General features: G+C 39.8%; 1 protein-coding gene and 1 long non-coding RNA gene across 9 annotated transcripts in view; one reads left to right on the top strand and one right to left on the bottom strand.

Moving 5' to 3' along the window:
* Window positions 1–15,794: 15,794 nt before the first annotated feature.
* Window positions 15,795–23,820, bottom strand: part of TCF12 (transcription factor 12) — a 160,690-nt gene continuing 152,664 nt past the window's right edge. For 5 of the 8 annotated variants that reach the window (XM_042039741.1, XM_042039742.1, XM_042039744.1 and 2 more), the window contains 3 exons: window positions 22,803–23,035; window positions 19,480–19,633; window positions 15,795–18,087 (listed from right to left, as the gene is read on the bottom strand). In XM_042039741.1, coding sequence (XP_041895675.1) covers window positions 19,491–19,633; window positions 22,803–23,035 — 376 coding nt within the window. In that variant the 3' untranslated portion in view covers window positions 15,795–18,087; window positions 19,480–19,490. The remainder of the gene's footprint in view (window positions 18,088–19,479; window positions 19,634–22,802; window positions 23,036–23,820) is intronic. The other 3 variants (XM_042039743.1, XM_042039745.1, XM_042039749.1) reach the window with 1 other exon arrangement.
* Window positions 21,398–23,680, top strand: LOC121670047. The gene is made up of 2 exons (XR_006018008.1): window positions 21,398–21,687; window positions 22,671–23,680. It is a non-coding gene; the product is annotated as an uncharacterized LOC121670047 (long non-coding RNA).

Raw genomic sequence — 23,820 nt, 5'->3', positions numbered from 1 at the left:
GAGCCTCAGGTTGCTTTGTCAAAACATTCTTTAATTGCTGGATTTTAGGATTATTGGATTAGAATATTAGATGGGATGCTTGGAAATCTTAAATTGGAGCATCCAGTAAAGTAAGACTTCTCATGAATCTGAGTTAAGATGTATCTATAAACCTCACTTATAAGGTTTGTGTAAGTTGTTTTAGCACTTGTTCAAAGATACTTTCATGGTAGGACAATATGGACATATTAACTGTGTTTTCTCTGACCCTTCTTTTTGAATACATTTTTTAACATTAAGGAACTTGGTAGCTTTTCTTCATGACGATCAGCTGCCAACTTTCATGTAGCCAGGGTGCTACATCTCCTGTGAGCTCAGTCTGTGAATCATGCAGTTTTCTTGTCCATGGGATCTAAAGGAATCCTGATACCAACCAGACACTGCATGGCATCCACCTTGCAGCATGTCCATATTACTTAATTACATTATGATCAGTAAGCACAGCTATGTTTTTTTATGGCATTCTTACAGGACTTACTCTGTTGTCAATTCATTCTGCATTGTACAGTGTCTCTTGAGTCACAACATGGTGCACTACAGGTGCTCCTCTTTTCTTCTCAGTGCAATAGCGAGTGTGGAGTCTTCAAACATGGCACACAGAAAGTTATTCCATCATTCCAGCTTATCTCACTTCCAGGGAAGACTTAGTACTTCACTCCTTAAAGTTTCTGTCAATAAAGATTTCTCTAGCTGCCGGTGCTCCCCCTGCTTGGTTCAACATACCACATACTGCACGTATCAGCTATGAAAACCACAAGTGTATGTGTGTACAAGTAGAGAAGCAATGGCTCAAGGATAAATAGATGACCAGATAGGAAGGGAAACTTCAGGCCATGGTTCAAATCCCCCTTAAGTAAAATGCTGTGAAGTTGGTCGTGTCAGTATTGAACAGAATTGTCTGGCAGATTCTGCTAGATGTTCTGAAGCCATAGGTTTAGAGTCTGGATGTTTCAAATGGGACAGTTAATGTAACAGTACTACATTGCTCTTTCCTGAGATGGTTTTGTAATTATTAGGAAGATGACTTTTAATTAGTATATTAAAGAGTCTTGAAAGTTAATAGTAGTATTTTGTCATCTAATTTTGTGAAGCGAACAGAAGAGGACTTCTGTTCACAAGCAATATGGAGACAGCTGTGCTAGCCATATTCTTAAGCCATTAACAGAATAGTCATCAGCACTTCAAAGTACTATATTCCCATATCACTTCATATTTACACTGCTAAAATGGCAGCATCCAAAATAAAAGACAAAGCACTGAAGTGTCCCAGTATAATGAAGATCATGACTGTCTAAACAGAAAGATCAATATGGGAAGGTGTAAATCACACTCTTATTTTCTGGGGTCAAAAACCAAAGCACTTTGGTACAATTTTGACACCTTTAAAATCAGTTGGTATTTTTGTCACTGATTTCCACAAAGCCCCAACTGTGTTTTTTGGGTCTGACAGTCTTGTCAGGATTTAACCTACCTGAATAAGCAGAATTATATGTAGTCATAGCTTTCGTATTTTCAGATTGAAACTGTAGGAATAAAAAAAGTAACAGTTTATCACTTCCTTCTTTGGTAATAGAAGAAATATATATGAAATATATATATATATATAAAAAAAAAAAAAAGAAATAAATGCTTTCACTGAACTCCCACTCTTTCAAAAATTCCTGTGTGAGGTAGCACAGAGCTCTCCAACTTCCTTTAAAACAGTGATCTGTTTTTCTGTTTAACCCAGGGACTGATGAAAATGCTTATATTATCAGGTAGCATAAAATAACGAAATAAATAACTCAACAGATGTTCAGTGGGGTACATTTTTTCTGTATCGTGGGTGGCTGCTCGCTACTGTTGAATGGAAAATAAAGTACCTGCAGAAGCCCTCTGCATGCCCAGACCGGAAAGGCAGCCTGACTAAGTCTTGTCCAAGAGTCAGAATCAGGGAGTCTCTATCCCTGACAAGAAAGGGAGCTCAGTGTAGGGCAGGCCTTTTGCCAGCACAGCCTCAGCCTGCCAGCAGGGATTGCACTCTTCAGGTTCTATTTTCCCACATTTTTCACCAGTGGAGCTATACTGTCTTCAAAGAAATTCCCCAGTTTAAGTCTGATCAGAATACAGCCTTTAACTATCTGTCCTCCTGAAGCACTTATTTCTGTGAGACAATGCAGCAAAACTCATACACAGAAAGCTAGAACGCACAGCCTGGAAATAAGGACAGAAGTGGGCATGAACCACTTCCCACCCCCATGCCCACCCCATGCCTTCACATGTAACTATAGACTGGAGGCCTTGAAATTCCTGGCCTGTTCTGAATTGCTCTCATGGGTAATATTATCCCCAAAGAGAATGATGCCACCCACACATGATTTGGGGGTCACTAGAAGTGCTGCTAACTTTATGTTAGCTTTTTTGGCTTCTTTGCCTCTTAAAAGACACACAAGATACAGTCCTAAAGGTTTTTATATGATCAGAAATTTACAGAAAGAGAGAAAAGTGTAGAAAGTTCTATAGTAAGTGTGTGAATCCTGCCATTTGGATTATAGAAATACTTTTGTAATTGAAAATATCCTTGCCAGAAACAGTTTCAGGTTTCTTTGGTATTTAGAAATCCTTTGCTAAACAAAGTAAAGATGAATGATAAACAAAATCCAGTTTCCTTTGAGCCTGATGTTCTTGCAGCTGCACTCCACTTTTAAGAGTAACCTATTAGCAATTAATTTAGAATGACAGTGGCAAGCAGTCCCCAGACTTTAATTAATATCTCTTTGACAAGCTCATAATCTTTCCAGTTAATAAAGTCTCCCTTAAATTAGTTTAACTCTGATTTCACTTACTGTTGTAAGCAATCGGTATCAAATCTAGAGTACTTAACAGTACTTTCTAATTTCAGATGTCTTTAGAAGGAGAATTTATAGTTAGCTTTTACAGAGCAGAAAGAGTATTTGATGAAGGTCACCCTCAACCCAGTGGCAGTGCTGGAAAGAAAATCCAGGTTCCTGCATGCCCGTCTGTTGTGCAATTGATTAAGCAATGGTGCTGTCTCCTGTCTTAGTATCTTGCAAGGAAAGGATTAAATTCTGATTCCAAGTTACATAATTGATTCTTTTCCTTTATGCCAATATCAAGATCTTAGAAAGCTATGGTATGGTACTGTAAATACAATATAGTGAGTCATTGACTGTAAAAGTTACTTAAAGAATAAGTATCAGTAAAGGACAATGTAGGGATCAACTTCTTATTTTAATTTATACTCATAATATACTTCTGAAAACTTTGCCCTTAAAATTCCATGTCAGTTTTACCCATATGTCTCAAATCCAGAACCAATCTACATGAGAACCTTATGCAGCCCCGTTACCACGTCCTGTGGAATAGGAGATAATAGGAATAGGAGTGAATTGGAAAAGGTGCTGAGACAAAATCTCCTTTGACCTCTTGGTAAGTCAACAACTTTTATATAAGTGTAAGGAAATGTGGTGTATATATGCCTGTTGCATGTGTGTATTATGAGGAAAAAAATAGCTGTAATGAGGTAATTTTTGATACTTAAGATCACATCAGCCTAGCTTTCCTTCCACTTTGCCTGCAAAATCAACTAAGAGGTGCAGAAATTACTGTCAGGCTTTCAGTCTGATAGGATAGTTTTTTTTCAGAATTGAGAAAATTCCAACATCCAGAGTGTAAAGCTTTAAGCTGATTAAATCTACAAATAAAGGAGATTGTCTCATCTTAAAGGTAATCAGTGTTTTGTATCTAACTAACAACTGTAAGAAATATCTGTGTAAGCATTAATGACTCTGCTGTAATGTATTGCCAAGGGAGACTGGAGCAGGATCTTTTTTGAAGGTAATTTTTGCCAGGTGAGGATACTACAGCCTTAATTTGCTGATTCACAGGGATGGCTTATTTTAATGTTTATTTTTCTTGTAAGATGAAACTTGAAGTGAAAATGGGGTATGAAAAAACCAAGATTTTCTTATTAGTCTCCTTCATCTTAAATAAATGTAAAAGCTTACTTTAAAAAACTGTCTCATTAGCAAGGACTAAGATAATTAAGATGGCTGAGAAAGGTCTGTTATATATGCAACTTAACTGGGATCCCAAGGCCAGAAGACATCTGACCATCTCTAGAAGTCATGAGCAGTCTATGTACTCCAAAAGTATTTCTCTAGAATACATAAAACTGAAAATAGCCTGTCCCAAATACTCTTTAGAACACTTTAGTAGCAATAGGCACGAGCCTGTACCACTACCTTAGAATACTAACTTTGTACAAAGAAGTTATTTTATGTCGCTTCCTTGTTTTTTCCTCTTCTTAAATCAACAGGGGGAAAAACAAAAGAGATGTAATGGATCTCAGCTAGTGAGGAAAAGTGCAAAAAATGTTTTTAGTCCGTAGCATATTCTTCAGCTGAATTTCTACAATTTTTCCTTATGCACTTGCTGCCTCTGTCAGTATTGACATGCTGAACTAGAGGCCTTATTGCTATTCCTGTGTTTATGTGGCAATGATAATTCCATCCCAGAAGTCACAAATCAGAAAATAGTCTCTTCCAGTGAAACACCAAATGAAACACAACATGATCTTGCTCCTTTCTCATGCGTGTTAACTGTAAAAAGTTTCTTTGCTCGGAATGTGGCTCTGATTACATTTCTCTATCCCAAAATAAACATGGTGCAAAAGAAAAGGATATGGGGAGGGGGGGAAAGCCTGTCAGTGGGCCACCCTCAGGAAACCTCACAAGATCTACTGTCTGTCTGTGCAAGCCATGGAAGAGCCAAGGAAGTGATCCCAGCTTGGTGGTCTTATTCTTAATTAAAACAAATGAGGCTCTTTCAGCTGTTGCGGATAAATATTTGATGAAAAGAGACAGGGACAGATGTCGAAAAACTGTAGTAAATAAAGAATAAGACCAGAAGAGCAAATGTTACAACAGTATTTTATATTAAAAAAAAAAAATCACTTTACAGATTTCTGTCAAAAGTCTAATTTTACTAAGATCATTCCATAAGGGGGAAGACTAATTCTTTTTTTTTTTCCCACAAGGTAGAATTAAAATACAAATGCATATAGATAATGAAAACATTTTAAGTCAGCTTGTTGCACATTATATGGTTAAAATAAGGGTTATTTCTTGGGCCATTGATGAGACAGAAGACTTCAAAGTAATTTTTACACTTCCATGAGAGTTTATGTTGATTCCAGAGTCATGAGTAGAGTTTTGCTCCAAAATTTATGTTAAGGATGCACAGTGAGAAGGTGCCTAGCAAAATATAATAGCAACATCCTTGTTGCAATAATCTGCCATAGTATTTGTAGGTCCCATCCTTTATGAATGGTTAATTTTATGAGGTGAATTCAACCTTTTCCTGCAGTTGCAGTTGTACGTATGAGTACACTTGGATCTAACTTCAAACTCCACCTTGCTCTCAATGGGGTTTTATACAGGGTGACATCCAAAGGTTCCTTTCCATTTCAGTTACTCCATACCTTGAGAGCATTGGCTCCAAATTAGTTTACCTTTTAGCAAATGCATTTATAGCATTCTCTGAAAAAACCTGATGTAATGGAATTAACTTAAAGGTAGGCCATAAAAGAAAGCTGAGTCATGAAATAGAGAGAAAATCTCAGTAGCTGGCTCTTTCAACATTAACATCTTCATGGTTAGCACCATATTGGAATTGCCTGCTAGTTTAAGGTCTGGTCTTGCCATTCCTGGGTAAAAAGGATGTTTCCACAGAGTCCAATGTAGATTACACATCTGAGTGTGAAAGAACTGATTTTATAGTAGGCCTTACAAAACTGCTGAGAGAGTGTGAACCACAAGAGTTTCAATGAAAATATTTAAAAATAGTATGGTGATTTGGGCCACCAGAAGCTGGATAAAATAGTGTAATAGGAATTCTGAAAATATAAATACTGGAGTGCGGAGTGAATGGAGTCCTGAAATATATACCTGACTCTGAAAATGGTTGAGAAGAAAAAGTTGATTGACTGCAGTGCATCAGGGTCTACATGGGATACTACAGAGCCAGAGTCCAGCAGTAGGCACAGGTGAATGTGCATCCAGCAACATCCAGTTACATGAAATAAAATTAACACGTTCAGACGAGAGATGAGGAACAAATTTTAAAAACTAAGAAAAGAAACCTTAGACTGCAACCAATTTTCCATGATTGGAGGAAATTAAATCAACCTAAAATTCTAATGACTGGTTAAATTGATAGGTATAGTCCTTTATAAAAACTACAGGAAGCACTTTTGTAGTTTGCAGAAAGTCAAAATAAATTATCATAATTGTCTCTTCTGGCCACAGCACCTGCAAATTTGCAGTGTTCAGCATAACATTGTATCTCAGACCTCTAGAGGTTTTCTGAAGCTGACACAAAACTCCTAATCCAGGGGTCATGCAAAAGACCTGCCCTTTCCATTGTTGCAAAATTCAGAAAAAAACAGCTAGTCTCAAGTGCACTTGATAGTCTCAAGTGCACACCAACGAGACAGGTAGCTTTTGAGGATCAAACATAAAGAACTCAATAGCAACCTTGCTTGGTGCCAATTTACTTGTGATCTGACAGAACAAATCTGAACCCAACAAGCTCCCAGAGATAACAGTTTGTCAATTTTCCATTTCAAAGGCAGCATGATAACTGAAAGCTTCCAGATGTATCACATGGAAATCAAACTTGCAGCAAGCAGCAAACTTTCTGATAAAGGCCTAAGACTAATTCCATTGAAGTCAATGACAAACCCCAGCAGATTTCAACAGAAGTTGAGTGAGGCTCAAGGTGAGAAACAACTGTGAGAGCAGTTATAATCAACTCAATCCCCAGTTAGGACAGAAAAAATGTGAGAGAATTTTTTTGCCAGCAGTGCACAAGTTGAGAATTCACAAAGAGTGAGTTGAAAGGATCTGTGACACTGAGCATTTTAAGGGACACTTGCAGAAGCTGATAGGATTTGGCAAGGTCAGCATGTTCCCAGGTTTCATGGTATTGCCATGCCCAGTGAGAACTTACATGGAACCTGACAGCAGTTACCCTCTTTATTTAGTCCCAAGCAATCTCCAGACTGTCAACAAAAGCTGCAGCCAAACTGTTGTACTGGAGCATAAACACACAGAGTGTGGTTGATGAAGCAATGAATAGAATGAGTGGGCAGAGCAGGGGCAACAACTTCGCCTCTTTTTTCTAAGCAAGTGTAAGGACTGTGAAATGTACAGTGCCACATCTATGGCATGCCCAGTGCAAGACATGAGAGAGGCAGGGAATTGATACACACCTGCCTCTCTATGTCTCTGAAGCTGGCTGCAGCTAGAATGTATTCAGTCTCAAATCAACAAACAGGGGCTACTCTGGATTCCCATGCACCATTTGCAAAAAAACATTCAAAACACCTGTATTCTGGTTCTCTGCTACTGGAGCAATCTCCAAGCAGCATTGTCATTCACACAGGCAGAAACTGAGCAGTTTCTTTGAGGAACTTCCCTTCAATTTTCCAAGTGCAAAGGAAATGGATGGGAGACATGTTTGGTGTTCCTAATCATAAGTGACAGGTTTTATACAGTCTGTAAAGACTTCTGTGATGGGTGAGAAAGAAGCAAAGAAGAAAAAAAAAAATTCTCCAATTTCTTGTTTAAAAAAGGTAAGGAGAAGGCTCCAGAATAATATTCACTCCTTTGTCTCCGTTACGGAGCAGGTTAAGGCAGACAAAAACGAAATTATTTACCAAGGTTATGCTACACAGTCAGGATTTAAAGTCAGAACTTCTAAATACAACCCCAGTGCCTGAGCCACACATTCATTTTCTTCTCTGTATTTCCCCTCATTTTCTTCTCTGTATTTCCCCACAATCTTAGGCCATGTGGCCACTGTTGGTGAAATGAAAAACAGGTGCAGATACACGAACAGATGGGAGACCAGCCCTGGCTGATCTCTGGAGGATAATACAACGTTCTTTTCCAGCAAAGAGGATTCCAAAGAACCACAGAGGCAGCACCCCTGCCCTAAAACTAAAGCTGCTCTGTCTCACACCAAATGTTATCTTCACCAGCCCAGCAAGTGGGAGTTTTGTGGAATGGTCTGTTGTCTATCAGCAAAGGACACTGCCTCACTGACCTCTCAGATTTGCAATATTGACATCTCTGTTTTTTAGGCATGCCTGTAAAGATTGTAGAAGACTAATTGCAATTCCGTTCTTAGCAGTAACTGCAGCCAATGTTTCTAAGTTGCTGGAACATGAAATTTCTTCCCTTGAGTAGACATCTTTGGAATGTCTAACTCTCAAAAAATGCCATTAGTCATATGCAGCATCTTTCTCTGGAAAAATCACTAGTGGTATGGGACCAATATCCAGGTAAGATGAATAATATATTTGTTCTGAATCTGTAAGGAGAGATCTACATTTTGATTTCCAGTTCATGGGGAGCTGATGGCTTATTCCACAATAAGTGGTTAAACAAAGAACTTGGACTGCTTTCTTAATGGGAGAGTAAATTACTAACAGGGCAATTGCCTGGGCCTAATGGTTGATTTCGGTTGGGCCTAATGGCCTTGATGGCCTAAGCACAGGGTAGAGTGCAAAGTATCCCCTGCCTTGCATGACCCACAGTTACTGTCCCTGCAAGATACATTTCCCCTCCATGTGTCACCTGACACATCAGCCAGAAGTATCAGAGAAGGCAGGGCAGTCCTCACTTTGCACAGAGCACAACCCAAGACGAATGCCCATGCAAGAGGACAGGGGGTGTTTCTTAGGATCATAGAATAGTTTGGATTGGACAGGACCTTTAAAAGCCATCTAATCCAACCCTCCTGGCTGTGAGCAGGGACATTTTCATCTAGATAAGGTTGCTCAGTGCTCCATCCAACCTGACCTTGAAGATTTCCAGGGATGGAGCATCTATCACCTCTCTGGGCAACCTGTTCCAGTGTTTCACCACCCTAATAGTAAAAAAAATCCTTGCTTATATCTAGTCTGAATCTACCCTTTTTTACTTTAAAACCATTCCCCTTGTCCTATCACAACAGTGCTACAAACATTTCAGCTTAGATACTGGGTCCAGCCTTCTCATTGGTTTTTTGTTTGTTTTTTTTTTTGTTTTGTTTTGTGCAAAAACACTCCTGTAGTGCTGTATCCAAGAGAGGTTATTTGTCCTTGCTAAGGCTGCTTTTACAGCAAAAATGCCTGTCCAGTTGGGCCAAGACATTTGAAGATAGCCTGTTTCCTTAGGCTCTATTTGGGGCACAAAACCTGATTTGAAAAAATAGGCCAAAACCACACTGCTGACATGCATGTATTCTGCTCAACTGTAAATCAAATTCACTGGGAAAATCTATCTTGTCCAAGTGTTAGTCAGGTTTTGAAGGGAAACATTCTCCACAGATGACACAAACAGAATTAAACAGCAAAGACCACCCAGGACACTGGGAATTTCAAACTTCTTGGCCTCAGTTTCTCTGATTTGTTCTTCCCAGCTTCATTTGTGCTCTTTGAGACAGAAAAGAGCATTTCCTTCATTTTGAACTAGTACTTCTCTTCCAATGAAACATTCATGCAAGCAGCTGGTCCCAGAGGTGGAATGTTCCAAAATCCCATTTTGGAGCCAAGTACGTACGTTATGGAGTCAGTGGTGACACCACTTTATAAAGAACAGACAATGAATTTTGGATCTTTTGAGTACCTTTTCTCCCTGCAAATAAGTTCCCTTCCCCCATTCTTTTGGAAACATCTCAGTCTGTATTGGAAACAGAGGATGTAATTTATTTTTATCGCCTTCCCTGTCAAACTGGCCAACTGCCACAGGGTTCTGCTTTCAGATGTAGCACGATGCAGGAGAATCACAATGAAGAACCATTCATTTCAGTGGCTCCTCCTCTGTTTCCTTATCTTATTTTGAGGCTACCTACTGTGCTGTCTTATCACTCTTTCTAATCCTGCAAAACTTCTCTGCAACTTGACCCCTCTGCAGAAAGAGCTGACCTGCTTAGACCTCCCTGCTTCTCCATTCCTGGTCCCATCCCCACAGAGCGTGTTGCTCCTTCCTTTGTTACTGTCGGGCTCCTTTTTCACTGCCTGTCTTACCCCTCGCTCCTCTTTTTCCTAGCTCCTTACACTGCATCACATTTCCTAGCTGAATGTACATACAGCTGTGTGGCCTCCTTGGGGTATGCGCAATTTCTCACTGTCCAGCCTGCCCTTTGATGTCTGCTGAGGAAGGATACATCTTCTTTCCATCTCTTCACATGTGCCTATTAATTACTCTCTTCAGAGGGACTGTTTACTGACTATCACTCTGTTTACAGTTGAATACAGCTAAACATTTGGTCTTCACAGTTCCCCTCTTCTACACCACCCACCCAGTTTCTTCCCAATTGTTGCAAAATAGATGTGTCCACATTGCTTTATAAAGGCACAGATACAACGTGCTTACGTTCCACACCCAGCCTCCTACTCTAAAATACTGGGTTTGCTTCACTTTCAGAGAAGTACAGAAAGAAGCTGTATTGGCGGTTTTGGCTTCAGGCCTCTAACAGAAAAGAAGCAGTGAAGCTTCTGCTGCACAGATTCCTACCTTGGGTGCGGTAGAAAACCCAGAAAAATCTGCAAGCATCAGACTCATGACCTGTGAAGAAACAATACAAACCCAGTATGAAGTACAGAAGTGTGCCCACTGAAATGAGAAGGGCTATCCTGTGCATAAACTGCATATCTCTTTGTAGGATCAAGGGCTGTTGGGCAGAGGGAATTTTAATAGGCTAGGGAGGAAAAAATTACTCTAGCAAATGTGCAGAAGAGAAGAATTATATGGTTATAATGTAACAGTTCAGATCTAAGATGAAAATTCCTTCAGATTTCCTTCTTATTCCATATGGAGCTTAAAATATTACTAAACAATATGAAATAAATTAAAAACAAATGTGGGATAAATTACAGGTTTTTTTCCAATGAACAGATTATTGTCACTCATAGACTCATGGAATGATTTGAGCTGGGAGGGGCTGACTTCCAACCTCCCTGCTATGGACAAGGACAGCTTCCACTAGACCAGGTGGCTCAGAGGCCCATCCAGCCTGGCCTTGAACACTTCCAGGGATGGAGCATTCACAGTTCCTCTGGGCATCCTGTGTCAGTGTCTCACCACCCTCACAGGGAAGAATTTCTTCCTTATATCTAATCTAAACCTCCCTCTGTCAGTTTAAACCCATTACCCTTTGTCTTGTCACTACATGTCCTTGAAAAAGTCCCTCTCCAGCTCTCTTGGAGCCCCTTTAGGTACTGGAAGGTGCTGTAATGTTCTGCAGGCAGAACAACCCCAGCTCTCTTGGCCTGTCTGCACTGGAGAGCTAGCTGCTCCAGCCCTTGCTCTTTGTGGAAGAGGTGGCTGCTGCTTTACCTGATTGAGGCAGCCCCAGCACTGGGCCTGGGAGGAGCAGAAGATTTAAACTTGCTTACAACCCATAGTTTGGAGACCATATCTCGTGCAACAGAAACTAGGGATGGGGTGGGGCAGGGAAGGGCCAAGGAAGGAAGTTCAGGAGGGCCTGTGGAAGCATGCACAGCCAGCTCAATTTACAGAATTGAAAAGTAAATTGAAAAGCTGAAGTAAATTTCCAGCTGAAAAGTCGAGGGGTACAGAAACATGGGACTGAACCTGTGTGCAGTTATTTTTCATCAGTTATCCCAGACAGGCAAAATGGCCACACCAGAAAAAACAGACGGCAAAGCCTGATGTGTCAATTTTGGTGTCATTCACACTCTTTTCCCTGATACTCCTGTAAATGCAGAATCTGCATTTATATCCAAAACACTTTTTAATGAGAGCTTTATTGACACATTTGTTCTACTTCTATATGACAGGATAATGAAAAACAGCTGGCTACAGATAATGACAGTTACTACCTTCAGATTCTGTAGGCTGTTACCCTTTTTTTCTTTTAATTTTTAGCATTCTTGCCCTCTTGTACTTGCATTTTATGATGCTCACATTTACTGTTCTTGTGTGCTAGGAAAGGAATAAGCATTTTAAAACCTTTATGTTTAATTAAACTTTCAGCTATTAATTAGACACATAAACAAATTAAATGTTTATCTAATTAAATGTTACCCATTTAAATGGGTAAACTGGAAGCAGAGTCCATCGACTTTAAAACCAATATTGCATGCATTTATCTTAATTAGTCAGGTAGTGTTAGGGATTAATGAACTTTAACTGTTATATTCATAATCAAATGCATTAGCATTTGTGTCTTTGTGGCACACAGAAGATGAGTTCAGATAGGAGCTCTCTCCTGCTCTGTATTGTACAAACAGAATGGGAGATGCATCTGCAAGACTTACTTTCTTTGTCGCCTTGAAAAGGAAATACTGATACTCTCTTTAGCTTTTGCAGGTGTGAACTGAACATTCAAAACATCATTCTAAACTTTCCCCTACCTTATCATTTCATATTTACACACAGGAGATTTCTCTTCCACAGAGTGGCTATTCAGTGTCTTGAGAAGTGGACTCTCATTCTGGCACATCCAGGTTCTAGTCTGAGCAAATAAAGCTGATGAGGAAATATTAAGCCCTCGAATGTCCTAAAGAACCTGATTGTGAAAGCAGTTATTTCAGCAGTCAGAGAAAGTCATTTGGGAGCAGTCTGGAGCACTTGATCTGGCTGTGCAGCAAACAATTGGCTATCTGCTTTCTTCCAAGCAAACACAACTAGGGCTGGTGATTAATTCTGCTTCTGTGATTAACTAATGCTTCTGATCATCTCTGCTCATTTATTGGTGTGAAGTAAAATGCAGAGCCACAGCTGTACTCCTCAGACTTTTCATTCTACAGATGAGTTTATAATTTCAAGTTTGGAGAATTTATTTTTATAATTGATACACACTCATTCAAGTTCATGAAATTTCTTTAGTTGTGTTGGACCATCACAAGTATTTCTTTTTCCTTTCTGCATTGTAGACAGAGAGATTGTGCATTTAATGCAATGTTGTGTGTCAGAACTTCCATGAGCATAAGGAACCACTTAACTTACTCGTATACAAAAAAATAATCCAGCAAACTGGTAATTCAGCCTGTTCTGGCATTTCCAAGTCTTCCATTGACATCAAGATACAGTGAAAAAGCATCAGCACAAAAATAAAGTAGAGCCAAAATCCACACTACTAGGTTATCAAGACATTGCTATGTCCATTTTGTACAAGAGTTTGATTCCATTTACTTTGAATAATTTCCTCCTGGATTTATTTTTTTAAGAGCTAAAATGTAGAATTTTCCAAAACAAATAAAACCTGGTATGGTATTCAGTGCTTTCATGAAAAGAAATTGCTCCAGCTATAGGATCTGCATTTTGTATGCTTTTCTGAAATCCATGACTAGCAGGGCTCTACATCTAACATAGACTGAACTTTGAGTTACATTGTCAGTTATTTTCTCATCCATTCACTTGACAGCAGTTACTGCTCTGATTGATACAGTTTACATTTAACTCATTTTGTCTCTATATGTTTAGATGATACTATTAGAACTACAGTGGATCCTTCCTGAAAATGAACCAGCCTTGGTTTTTCTGTTTCTCTAGTTCACCTGAAATAACCAGAATTCCAAGTATTTAGCCCAGCCACTGACTTTCTAACAGATCTGTCTCTCCAGGATCAGTTATGGTCAATATTTTGGGAAAGATTTTTATCTCAGCTGGTATAATTTTGTATGTTTTTAAAAATCAGGTTCTATTTAACAGGTGTTTTTAATTGCATCAAAACATTTAAAAAATTGGGATTAGGAGAGAATTGAAAGGGATTCTGTTTACAGCCCAGACAATTTGTAGTTTCAGAGCCTGGTCTGGACAGTTTCTGACTGATAGAAAGAACCTGAGGTGACTGCAGTCAGCTGCTGAAGCAGCTGAAGTACTGAACATGCACACGCAGTGCTTGTGGTAGCAGTTGAGCTCTCTGTTTTGCCAAGGCATCCAGGTTGACAGAGGGATGAACTTCAGTAAAAGAAATGAAGGTTGAACAGTACAAAATAGCTCCCGAATGGCACCTGACTTACCTGCTCTGTGGCAGCACAGACCTGAGGGGCAGAATGGGAAGAAAGGATTTGTAGCAGTCTCCTCTCAGCACCATTCTCCCCCAGCCCGGGAAACTTTCACCTCGTTGCACTGGGCAGATGAGCAGCAGGAAGGCAGGAGCTGGGCCTGCCTTGCCCCAGGGACACCCCTGCAGCCCTGGGTTGGTGATGCCCTGGGAGTAGGGCACTGAGAGCAGGGCCTGTGTGCAGAGGCAGGAAGGTGCCAGCCTGCTCCCTGCTGGGCCTGCTGGAGACCCATTCTTGATACGCTGCCAGGCTTTAAAGTGCTTTAAAGTTTCTTCCTTTTACAGGACATTTCAGTATCCACAGGCAAGGGGTATTAGGAGGCAGAAGGTATTGGTGTTACAAACAAACAGCCAAGTTTAGCACCCACTATCTTGGTTGTCTTCTACAGATGGTTCCATTTTACTTTTGGTCTGCCATGATTTCCAGATGCTGGGGGAAAATGTTTAATTCTTGGGGAAATGTTAATTAATGAAGAATCCAGAATCCTTTAAATAGCAGCAACTACTCAGTAGCTGGAGGAAAAAAAGAAAGTCCATTTCAAGACTTTCCCAATGATTTAGATTTACAGGAGAGCTTTTCTACAATATTCCAAATGCTAATTCTAGAACTGTATTTAACAAAGGTATCCCAACATAGATCTCTTCCACACACACACACACAAACAAAATGAAAAAAATAAAGGAAACATGGAAAAAAAAGATGAAGGACTCGTGATCAGAAAGTATATGCAAATAGGACAGCAGAAGTGTGGTAGAAAAAAGATTAAGATGGGCAAATGGCCATTTTTACTTCTCTGAAAGAGTTGACAAATGAGTAAGTCTAATTCAGAAAAGGGAAAATGAGTATTGATGGATGTTCAAAGGCTGGATTTAGAATTATTACTGGAGTAAAGTTCAAATTGGGAATGTGTGCTGGGGAAGGCACTGGGCACCTCTTGCACTGCTGCTGCTAAAGCCATTCTAAAAGGCAGCCTGACATGGCTGGGTCTGACCCCCCGTTTGGCCAGACCATGTCAGAGCTTTGTCTCTGGTAGAAGTGCTGCTGTAACAAACACGTGCCTGGATCTGCATGCTGGGCACTGGATCTCAGTGGGATCAGAGCAGTTTCTAAGGTTACCAAGGACTGAGTCGGGAGTCGGAAGCGGTGCCGAGCACAGCAGCTGTACTGACACCCCACACTCAAACATCAGCACTGCACACAGACGCTTTTGTCTTTGATGTGCTTGAACTACAGACTTTTCCCCCCTGCCCACAAAACATACACAGATGCATCAATCAGTTCAGAAATAAGTTGGCACTGAACTTCCCTGCACAAGGGAGCTCAGATCTAAGCAACCTGTCTTCAGGACAAGCAAAGGAAAGGAGTGAGCTGTAGAAGAGGCTGTGCCTATGGGATCGGCTGCTCCTGGTTTGCTGTCTGCCTGTGCAATCCCCTTTCTGCCCTGCAGCAGCAAACGCAGCTCAGGCACTGCTGCTCCTCAGGCACTGGGCATTGGTGGCCTGGCTTCACAGGGAGGAGCAACAACACTTCTTGTGCCTGCAACGTACTCTGCTCCTTGAGAATGTGTCAGGCTTTGTTCTGATAAAGGCAGAAGAGACTTTTGCCACTGTTTTTCAAACAACATGTTGCCTATGAGGAGAGAGAAATGTAAAAAACTCACTGATTTACCATGTTAAAAAAAGATGGCACATTTATTGCTACATAAATGTTATATACATAGTGTTTTCTGTTACATTGACAGAAATTTTTTGAACTTCTTGCTGCTGGTTGGAAAGGTTTATCAGCAATACCTTGAAATTTGACACAGGGTACAAATCTGCAATAAACCAACAATGGAAACTGGAGAACAAGATGAGAAGCAATTCATCTCGGACAATTAGCTCTTACAATACTCCATAGGTACTACACGGTATGCTAGAACCCTACTATGGTCTTACAATGCTATTGTAAATTTCTGATATTAATGAACAGGTTATGGTAAATAACCCTACATTTTTACTACCTAATATAGTAAAATAAAGTAAGAAACTTTTTACTGAAAACTTTTTTTGATTTCAAAAATCTAGAAAGAGTAATATTTAGAATTCAAGAAATTTTCTTACAAGATTATTGTATAAAAGACTAGCTACAGTGAAAAATAAGCCAAATGTTTTTTTCTTTCTATTTTATGAAGGAAAGCTTCTGGGCATACTGCAAAGTCTAATATAGCCAAAAAGACAACAAGCTTAGAAGGAAAAAGGCCAGGCAGTGGCACGTGATCACTTTCACACGTCATAAGCAACAAATTCCGTTTAGCTGATAAACACTGAAATGAAGAACAAGGCCACAGATATAATCAGGTGTTATTTGATGATATATGCAAATTAAAGTAATAGAAATGAGTCCACTAATTCCACAAACTGTTTTGTTAGGAACCATCCAAAACATGAGCTTAAATTCATTAGTTTATTTTATCAATCCATCTTTTGTTCTTTCAAATTAAATGACTTCATAAAAATTATAGTTTTGTTCCTGTTTTGTGTGTGAACCAATTGCCAGTGATGAAAGATGCACTATATAAACAATAGCTCAGACAACCTTGGCTTAGGAAATTTCCTCCCATGGTCATTGCAGTGGAAGACAGTTTCCATGGAAGTTCAAAGGGATTTTAACCATTTCAACACATCTGTGACAAAGGAATACTTATGGACACTGTTCTGGTGGAGAAACATTTAAAGGTTTAATGCTAATATGGCTTGGGACGGGGGGTATTTGCATTTGATTCACACTATTTTTTCTCCACTGACAAGCCATACAACATGACATGATAATTAACATGTACAGGAAGGAAAAACTGGTGACCATTGCTCTTAAGATTCCATTACGTAATAAGCCCACCTTGCAGGTGGTTATATCATCATCACACTACCTGCCACGGTGAATTTAGGATTTTACTATTCACCAAAGTTACAGCCTGAAAAAAATCTCCTTTGTATTTTAATGCATTTTGTGCTTACATACAGCTAACACTTTACATGTACTATATGTAGTACTTACTGCTCGGAAAACAAAGCAACTCTAACAAAGTAGATTCTCCCCACCCAATTTACACTTCACGTTACAAGCTTTACTATGAAGCCTAGAAGCCTAAAAAGGTTTTGTTTATAATTAGAAAAAAAAAAAAATGTTTGAGGACAGTCTGAGGGAAAATAAAGATCACTTTTTAAATCCAAGAAATGTTATGGTCACAGTATTGCTCCAGCCTGCAGCCTTCATGAGGCCTCTGAGTGGCTTGAGGCACAGAGCTCAGTATGGAAGGGGAACTGTGACCATAACTGTTCAGATTACCAGAGATCAAAAATAACATAAAAAAAGCTATACCAAGGAATAGTTTCCTATTGCATGGAAAACACTAGTCATATGGCAAAAGGAGAGGAAAGGACAACAAAAGACTTTTCCCTTCCTTTTTTAAGACACTAATAGGTATGCTGGGAATGCTACGGGTCGACGGTTGTCACTGCTTTGTTCTCTGAATGTGAACAGCTTTAGTAAATGCTGGCATTCAGCTGAAATTTTATCAGCTTTTAACATGTTAACTTTTCCCTTTATATGTAGACCTTTACAGTTCCATAACAATAAATAAAATTTGTAGTTACAATGCATTTGTCAATTCAGTTTAGGCACAAGGCAACTTCCACAATGAGTGGAGAGATCACAACAGTCTCTGATTGTGCAGAAGCGACACACTGCTTGCAACAGAATGATATGTTCAGAGTTATCTCATGGGCTGAAATTCTGTCTGAAGATCTTGTATCTTCACTCCTGATGCAGGTGTTGACCAGTAGCTTTGATCATAAGATTGCATTTGGGTTTCTTGCTTCAAGTGTTTTCTCCTGTCAGGTTTGTGTCTTCATATAATGTTAGTTGTCTGTGTCCTTGTGAAGAAAGGTCACCTTCTGTGTATCCCTACCAATAATTCTGGAATTCTAGAAAGAAATTTAGGAGAAGAAAGAGGTTATTAGGAAAAGAATAATTTAAAAGCTTAGTATCAACACTAGAGACCTAATTTAAACTGGATTTGGTGGCATTTTCAGTCATTTAGGTGCAAAAGAAAATCACACTGAGAGGCCCTGAAATCCCCCATTCCAGAGATATCCATATTGAACATGATATATTGAAAAGATTACTCTAAAGAGCCTTCTGGTTGGGCCCCCATGGATATGGAAGAGGGAATAATCTGCACATCTCAGACCTCCAATTTGTGTCTGACTTTGCTCTCCAAACCAAGCAAGAGACAGTGCCAAGTTCACTCCCTCCCAAAGGTAAATTGCCATGTTCCTGTACAGTCTTTTCTGTCAACGTCATACTTCAGTCAACCCACAAAGTTACTGCTATTAAAAAAAAAAAAAAAAATCAAAGACACCAAACTTTTGAAAGTGGTTCTTTATATTTATATAGCAAGAACAGACTAAATTTGCTGTAAATCAAAAATTATCTGACAATTCCAAAGTAGCCTATTGCTCTGGTATGAAAAAAAAAATTAAAGAAATTCAAAGCATTAAAAATTATAATATACACAACAACAAAAAACCTCCCCAAACATAAAATTTAGTAATGTTCTGGATTAAAACAAAGGCACTGAACCCGGTTTTTTCTTCTTTTTGAAAGTAGCAACAGCTCTACTGGAATACTCAATTTTTTTCTTTTAAAATCAAGGTTTCTCAACTATTTAGAAAACCAACCAACAACATGAATAAACCTAAAAGACTGATATTCCTGTAGGGCCTCCCCATCAGCGAGTTTAAATGAGATGTTACATACTGGGCTACCTTGCAAAGCTGAAAATGTTACTTTAAAATCTTAACTATCTTCACCAATACAGATCGTCTGACTTAAGACAGTTCCCAGCCTCTGCTGGGCAAATGAGAGGAGTTAGAATGACTGGCCTTGAGCCAGAGAGCAAACCTCTCTGGGATGAGGAGTCCCTGAAACTCTGTATTAGCACTGGGAAACAATACGTGGATTTTTAAATGAACTAATGTGATATTTAGGCCATTTAAAGATGTATAATTCATCTCTATTAAGCTTGGCTTATCTAGCAAGCTGTTCACTGTTCCTCAGATGTCATGCCAAGAAGGCCACCTGAGCCAAGAGATGTAGCCATTGGCAACAAGGCACGGAAATAGAGACTCTGACGATAATTTCTTGGGATTTTATTATAAACCCAAACAAATCTGCAGCCTTCTGCTTCTGCTCAGAGATGTGAAAGCACAGATAAGTTTGGTGCTGCTGGCAGCTCAGGAACTAGATCCCACCACATCCAGGTGTCTCCCCCACTGTAGCCAACACAAAGCAACAAGAGCCATCCCCTGACATACCTGGCTGGTGTTCACATATGACCCATAGGGTTGGTAGTTTCACTCAGGCCAGGGTGGCTTCCTGGGTGTGGTGTTGGCGGCTCTGCCGATACGGCAGAAACTTTTTCTTCTTCCCTTCTCTTAAGGCAGGCTGCTTTAGGGTTTAGGTTTCGTTCTGTAACAGAAAAATCAGAGTTCTTCATATCCCATACGCCGACACCATGGGCAATATCGATACATTAACCCTGGAGTAAAAATAGCTCTGCAGCTTCCCTCTTCAGCTGCTGACACCCCATGTTCACTCGCAGGTGTCCAAAGCTGCAGACAATCACTACTGAAAGTCCTGCCAGACAGCTCCTAAACTGGTATTTTAAAAAACCAAAGAGACAAAGAACCAAACCCCTTTCAGCTACCTACATACATCTTCAGAAACTTTCAAAAAGCACCTCCTTTATCACCATAAGACACTGAAGTGCAAAATGAGAAGTGTCTAAAATTTACACTGTAATAAAATGGAGATATATACATTTTGTTGGTAGGCTGAAGTCTTACCAACCTTCCTGACATCACACTAGTTTTAGTAACGTTGCTGATTCTTTCTTCCCAGCAAGTACCAGCCACCTGTTAGGGCAGGGGAGGGAGCACATCCTGAACGGATAGTTCTCAACAGCCTCAATCTGTGAAATCACCTTGTGCCCATCTTGGTTCAATCAAAAGACTGTGATGACAGTCACATACAGCAGGAGCATTATTTTTTTTCCAAACCCTATTTCCTCTCACATTAAAGTCAGTACTTTACAATAACCAGCTGTGGACCAGCTATCAAGGTATTTCATCAGTATTTTTCCACTTCCCCACTTAGCTTCAATAGATGTAGATTTGGATCTCGTTTCCAAATAATGACAGTTTCTGAAAGTCAACTGTTTCTGTTCTTCAAAATGGCTTTTTGTGAATCAAAATATAGAAGATGTAAATCACAGGGGCCCAAAAGACACACAAAACCCATGTAATATATTCCACTCTTGAGTTTAATCATAATTTAAAGTATTTTCTAGCTGTCAGTGAATTCTGTTTTGCAGTTGGAGATGGCAGATACAATTATAACTGCAAGAAGTCTGCCAAAACTGAACAGACAGCACAAGCCCTTCTCTTGCACTGCACAGGCACCCCTCTAGTAACTGCAGTTTACTGACCCCTGTGCATTTTAGCTCATCCAACAGAGACTATTTTGGATGGACTTGATAGTTCTGCTGTCACCAAAGTCATTATCAACAGCCTCCTACTGCATTTCCTTAAGGATGAGCACTCATAAAGATTCTACTGGAAAAAAAAAAACTGCTAACTTTTCTTAATCACAGTTTTCTTTGTCTAACTGTGGCTTGCCTTGAAGTTTTAAAGATTTAATTACATGGAAACTTTGAAAGGAAGTTAATTTACAGTGATTTAGGAAATGGAGATAAAACCTCTGGCCTACACTGAGAGCTTAGATCTGAAATGGTTCATTTTGAATAGCACCAATCACAAAATGAGAAGCTTCATTACCAGCAGAGAGGAAATTGTTTATGCAATTACAGAATGCACTGTGCAAGCTCCTGTGGGTGTCACACAAAGCTCTGGTCACTCACTCACAGGAACAGGTGCAAAGGGGGACGGGCAAGACAAATGGGAGCCAGGGCCACTCTCTAGGAGGCCCCATGCACTTCCCATGGCCTGCCCCGGACACACAGAGCACACAGGGAGATGGGAGCTTGAGGAAGGGAGAGTTCTCCATTTACACTGCCTGTACAACGGGGCCAGTTTAGTACTAGCTGTTAGTACATTGAGAAAAAAGATTTCTACCACAGACACAAGGATTGGAAGTTCTCTGACCAAGGCAAAAGTGATTTTATTACCATGGAGCTTCCCGTGAATTACGGAACCTGAGAGCAGGGAGATGGACTTGATGCTTTTTAAACATCAAAACCCATGCTTGATTAACGTCCCTCTGACTTCATAATATTCAACCTTATCTTCTAGACCATGGCAAGTATTTTCAGACCAAACAGTGCCCGAGATCCAAGCCTCAGAGATGCTAAACTGGGTTTTACAACAGCCCCAGCTGCTATCTCATCTGCAGAACAGTTGCTCTGTGCCTTGGAAGAGCTCTGGCTGGAGACTGTGTGTTTCTCTACTGACAGCTGGATCAATAAAACTGCCTGAAAACACAGCATCTCATCCTTACTGCATGAAGTACGTAAGTTTGTGTTAAGTTAGTTATTTAGTCACTTTCAATAAACTTTTAACTGCTGCTTGGATCTTCTGTGCAAAATGCAAGCAACAAATGAGAAAAAGGAAGTAAAAATGAAGTACACAAAAATAAGCCATTGTTATCACTGTGACATCAGTGATTCGAAGATGTAGTACACTGAGCAAATACAACCACTGACATATCCACATCTCAGACTTTTCCAGTCACTTCCATCAGTGAGACACTAAGGAAGATGGCTGTTAATGAGTCCCGAACAGCAAAACATGAGGACACTCATTTGGGAAGTGCCACCTCCACAGAACGAGACTATTTCTGTTGGAAGGGACTCACAGCCACCATCCAAGTCTGAGTGCCAACCGACTCAGGGCTGACCAGAAGTTACAGCAAGGTGCCCCAGAACTTCAACACGTCTTTGACAAAAGTAGAAAGGGAGATTAAAAGTCAACTGTGGCTTCACCAACTCACAAGAACAGAACAGCTGAAGAACCAAACATGATTCCTAGAACCATCTCTCCTTACGAGAGTGAATGGCACAAAGCAGTTTTCCTTCTGCACCTACCAGCAGGCATATTGTTCCTTTCTTGAAAAAATTTAAAGGAATCAAGGAAAGAAAATTCATGGAAACCCAGCTCTGATTCAATTACAGCAGAAGTAAGTTTCCTCTCTCCTCAGTACATGTTTAATGCAAAAAAGTAAGTAAATACAAACAAATTCACTGCGTAGTATTTCAATTATATGGGGTTCATCTTAAAACAGATCTCTTATTGTTGCTAAACCTTTTCTCCTACTAAACAAGTGCTTGTTACAATTTAAAGTGGATGTGTCAACATTTTAATTGATGAATTTACCATGAAAACTTAGGTGAAGAGATGACTAATTGAAGGAAAAAAGAAAGGGCAAAGTACAAACCTTATACTCACTCCTTTCCAATTTTTTTTAAAGTAATTATTTGCTTTTTCTACAGAATTTCAGCATCATTACAGAACAGCAAACACACTTTCAGTTGCTCATGCATTTGGTTGTGCAGGTTTCAAGAGCCCCACTCTGCTCCATGGACAAAGCTGCCACAGGCCTGCCCAGCCCCAAGGCTACTGACCTCTCACTTGCTGCTCCAGGCTGAGGATCACTGCCACGGCCTGGTGGAGGATCAGCAGCTTCGTCTGCGGCTTCTCACTCTTCAGGTGCAGCTGGCACATGCGGCCGAGCTCCTTGAATGCCTCGTTAATGTCTCGCACACGTAAACGCTCCCGGGCGTTATTTGCCATTCTTCTCTCCTTTTCTCTTTCTATTTTCTGCTCTGGGTTTAAATCCTCATCTTCGTTAGTACTGCTGCAAGAAAGCAAACGTAACAGTATATTGAAATATCACTGGTATTTCAAACAAGTGATCCTGGTGCTGACTCCAAATTTTCAGTTGACAAAATTAAACTTTCTACTTAATCCATTTCATACTGAAGTATATTTGGATAACTAAGAAAGCATCAGGTATCAATGCTGAAGTTTTCAAGGAAATTCTTGTTGCTCCTGCCTTTTCCTGAAAATAAATGTTCTGCCTGAAGAATACCCATGGAATATTGTCTAGAGCAGGTAAACATCTCTAGGAAAAGTTGTGGCAACACACTGCTTTTTGAAGCAGGAGATGTAGCCAAGCCAGTTAAAGAGGTAACTCAAACACCTTTTAAAGTTTTTGCTATTTTCCAATACATCAGCTTATATAAAAACGCATTCAAGGAATTTTCAATTTCATGTGCTTATTTAAAAATTTTATTTTTGTTAAAGACCACACTGGCCAATTTTAGAACTATTTTTTCTTCTACTACTCAGTGTAGAGCTAAACAGTTGTATTTAGAATTCTTGAACTGCCTCAAATGATATCAAGTTGTATAGCCTTAATACAGGTCCGTCCAATTTAGTCTAAAACTGTGCAAAACCTCTGTTCTACTAAAATTAACACAATAAAATACCATTAAACATGTGTTGATACAGACTCTGCTGCCTGTGGTCGCAAAATTCTGATTGTTTACTCTTACCTCAAATTTCAATGCTTGTGTCAGGCCTATCAGGCAGATCCAGAAGCACTTACCCAGTGTCAGCTCCAGTTTTGTGTCTGTGGCT

The sequence above is a fragment of the Corvus kubaryi genome, unplaced genomic scaffold (assembly GCF_017639235.1).
Source record: "Corvus kubaryi isolate FWS band 111438036 unplaced genomic scaffold, C.kubaryi_AGA036_p1.0 37394, whole genome shotgun sequence".
NCBI classification, from domain to species: domain Eukaryota; kingdom Metazoa; phylum Chordata; class Aves; order Passeriformes; family Corvidae; genus Corvus; species Corvus kubaryi.
This window is presented reverse-complemented; position numbering and strand designations above follow the sequence as displayed.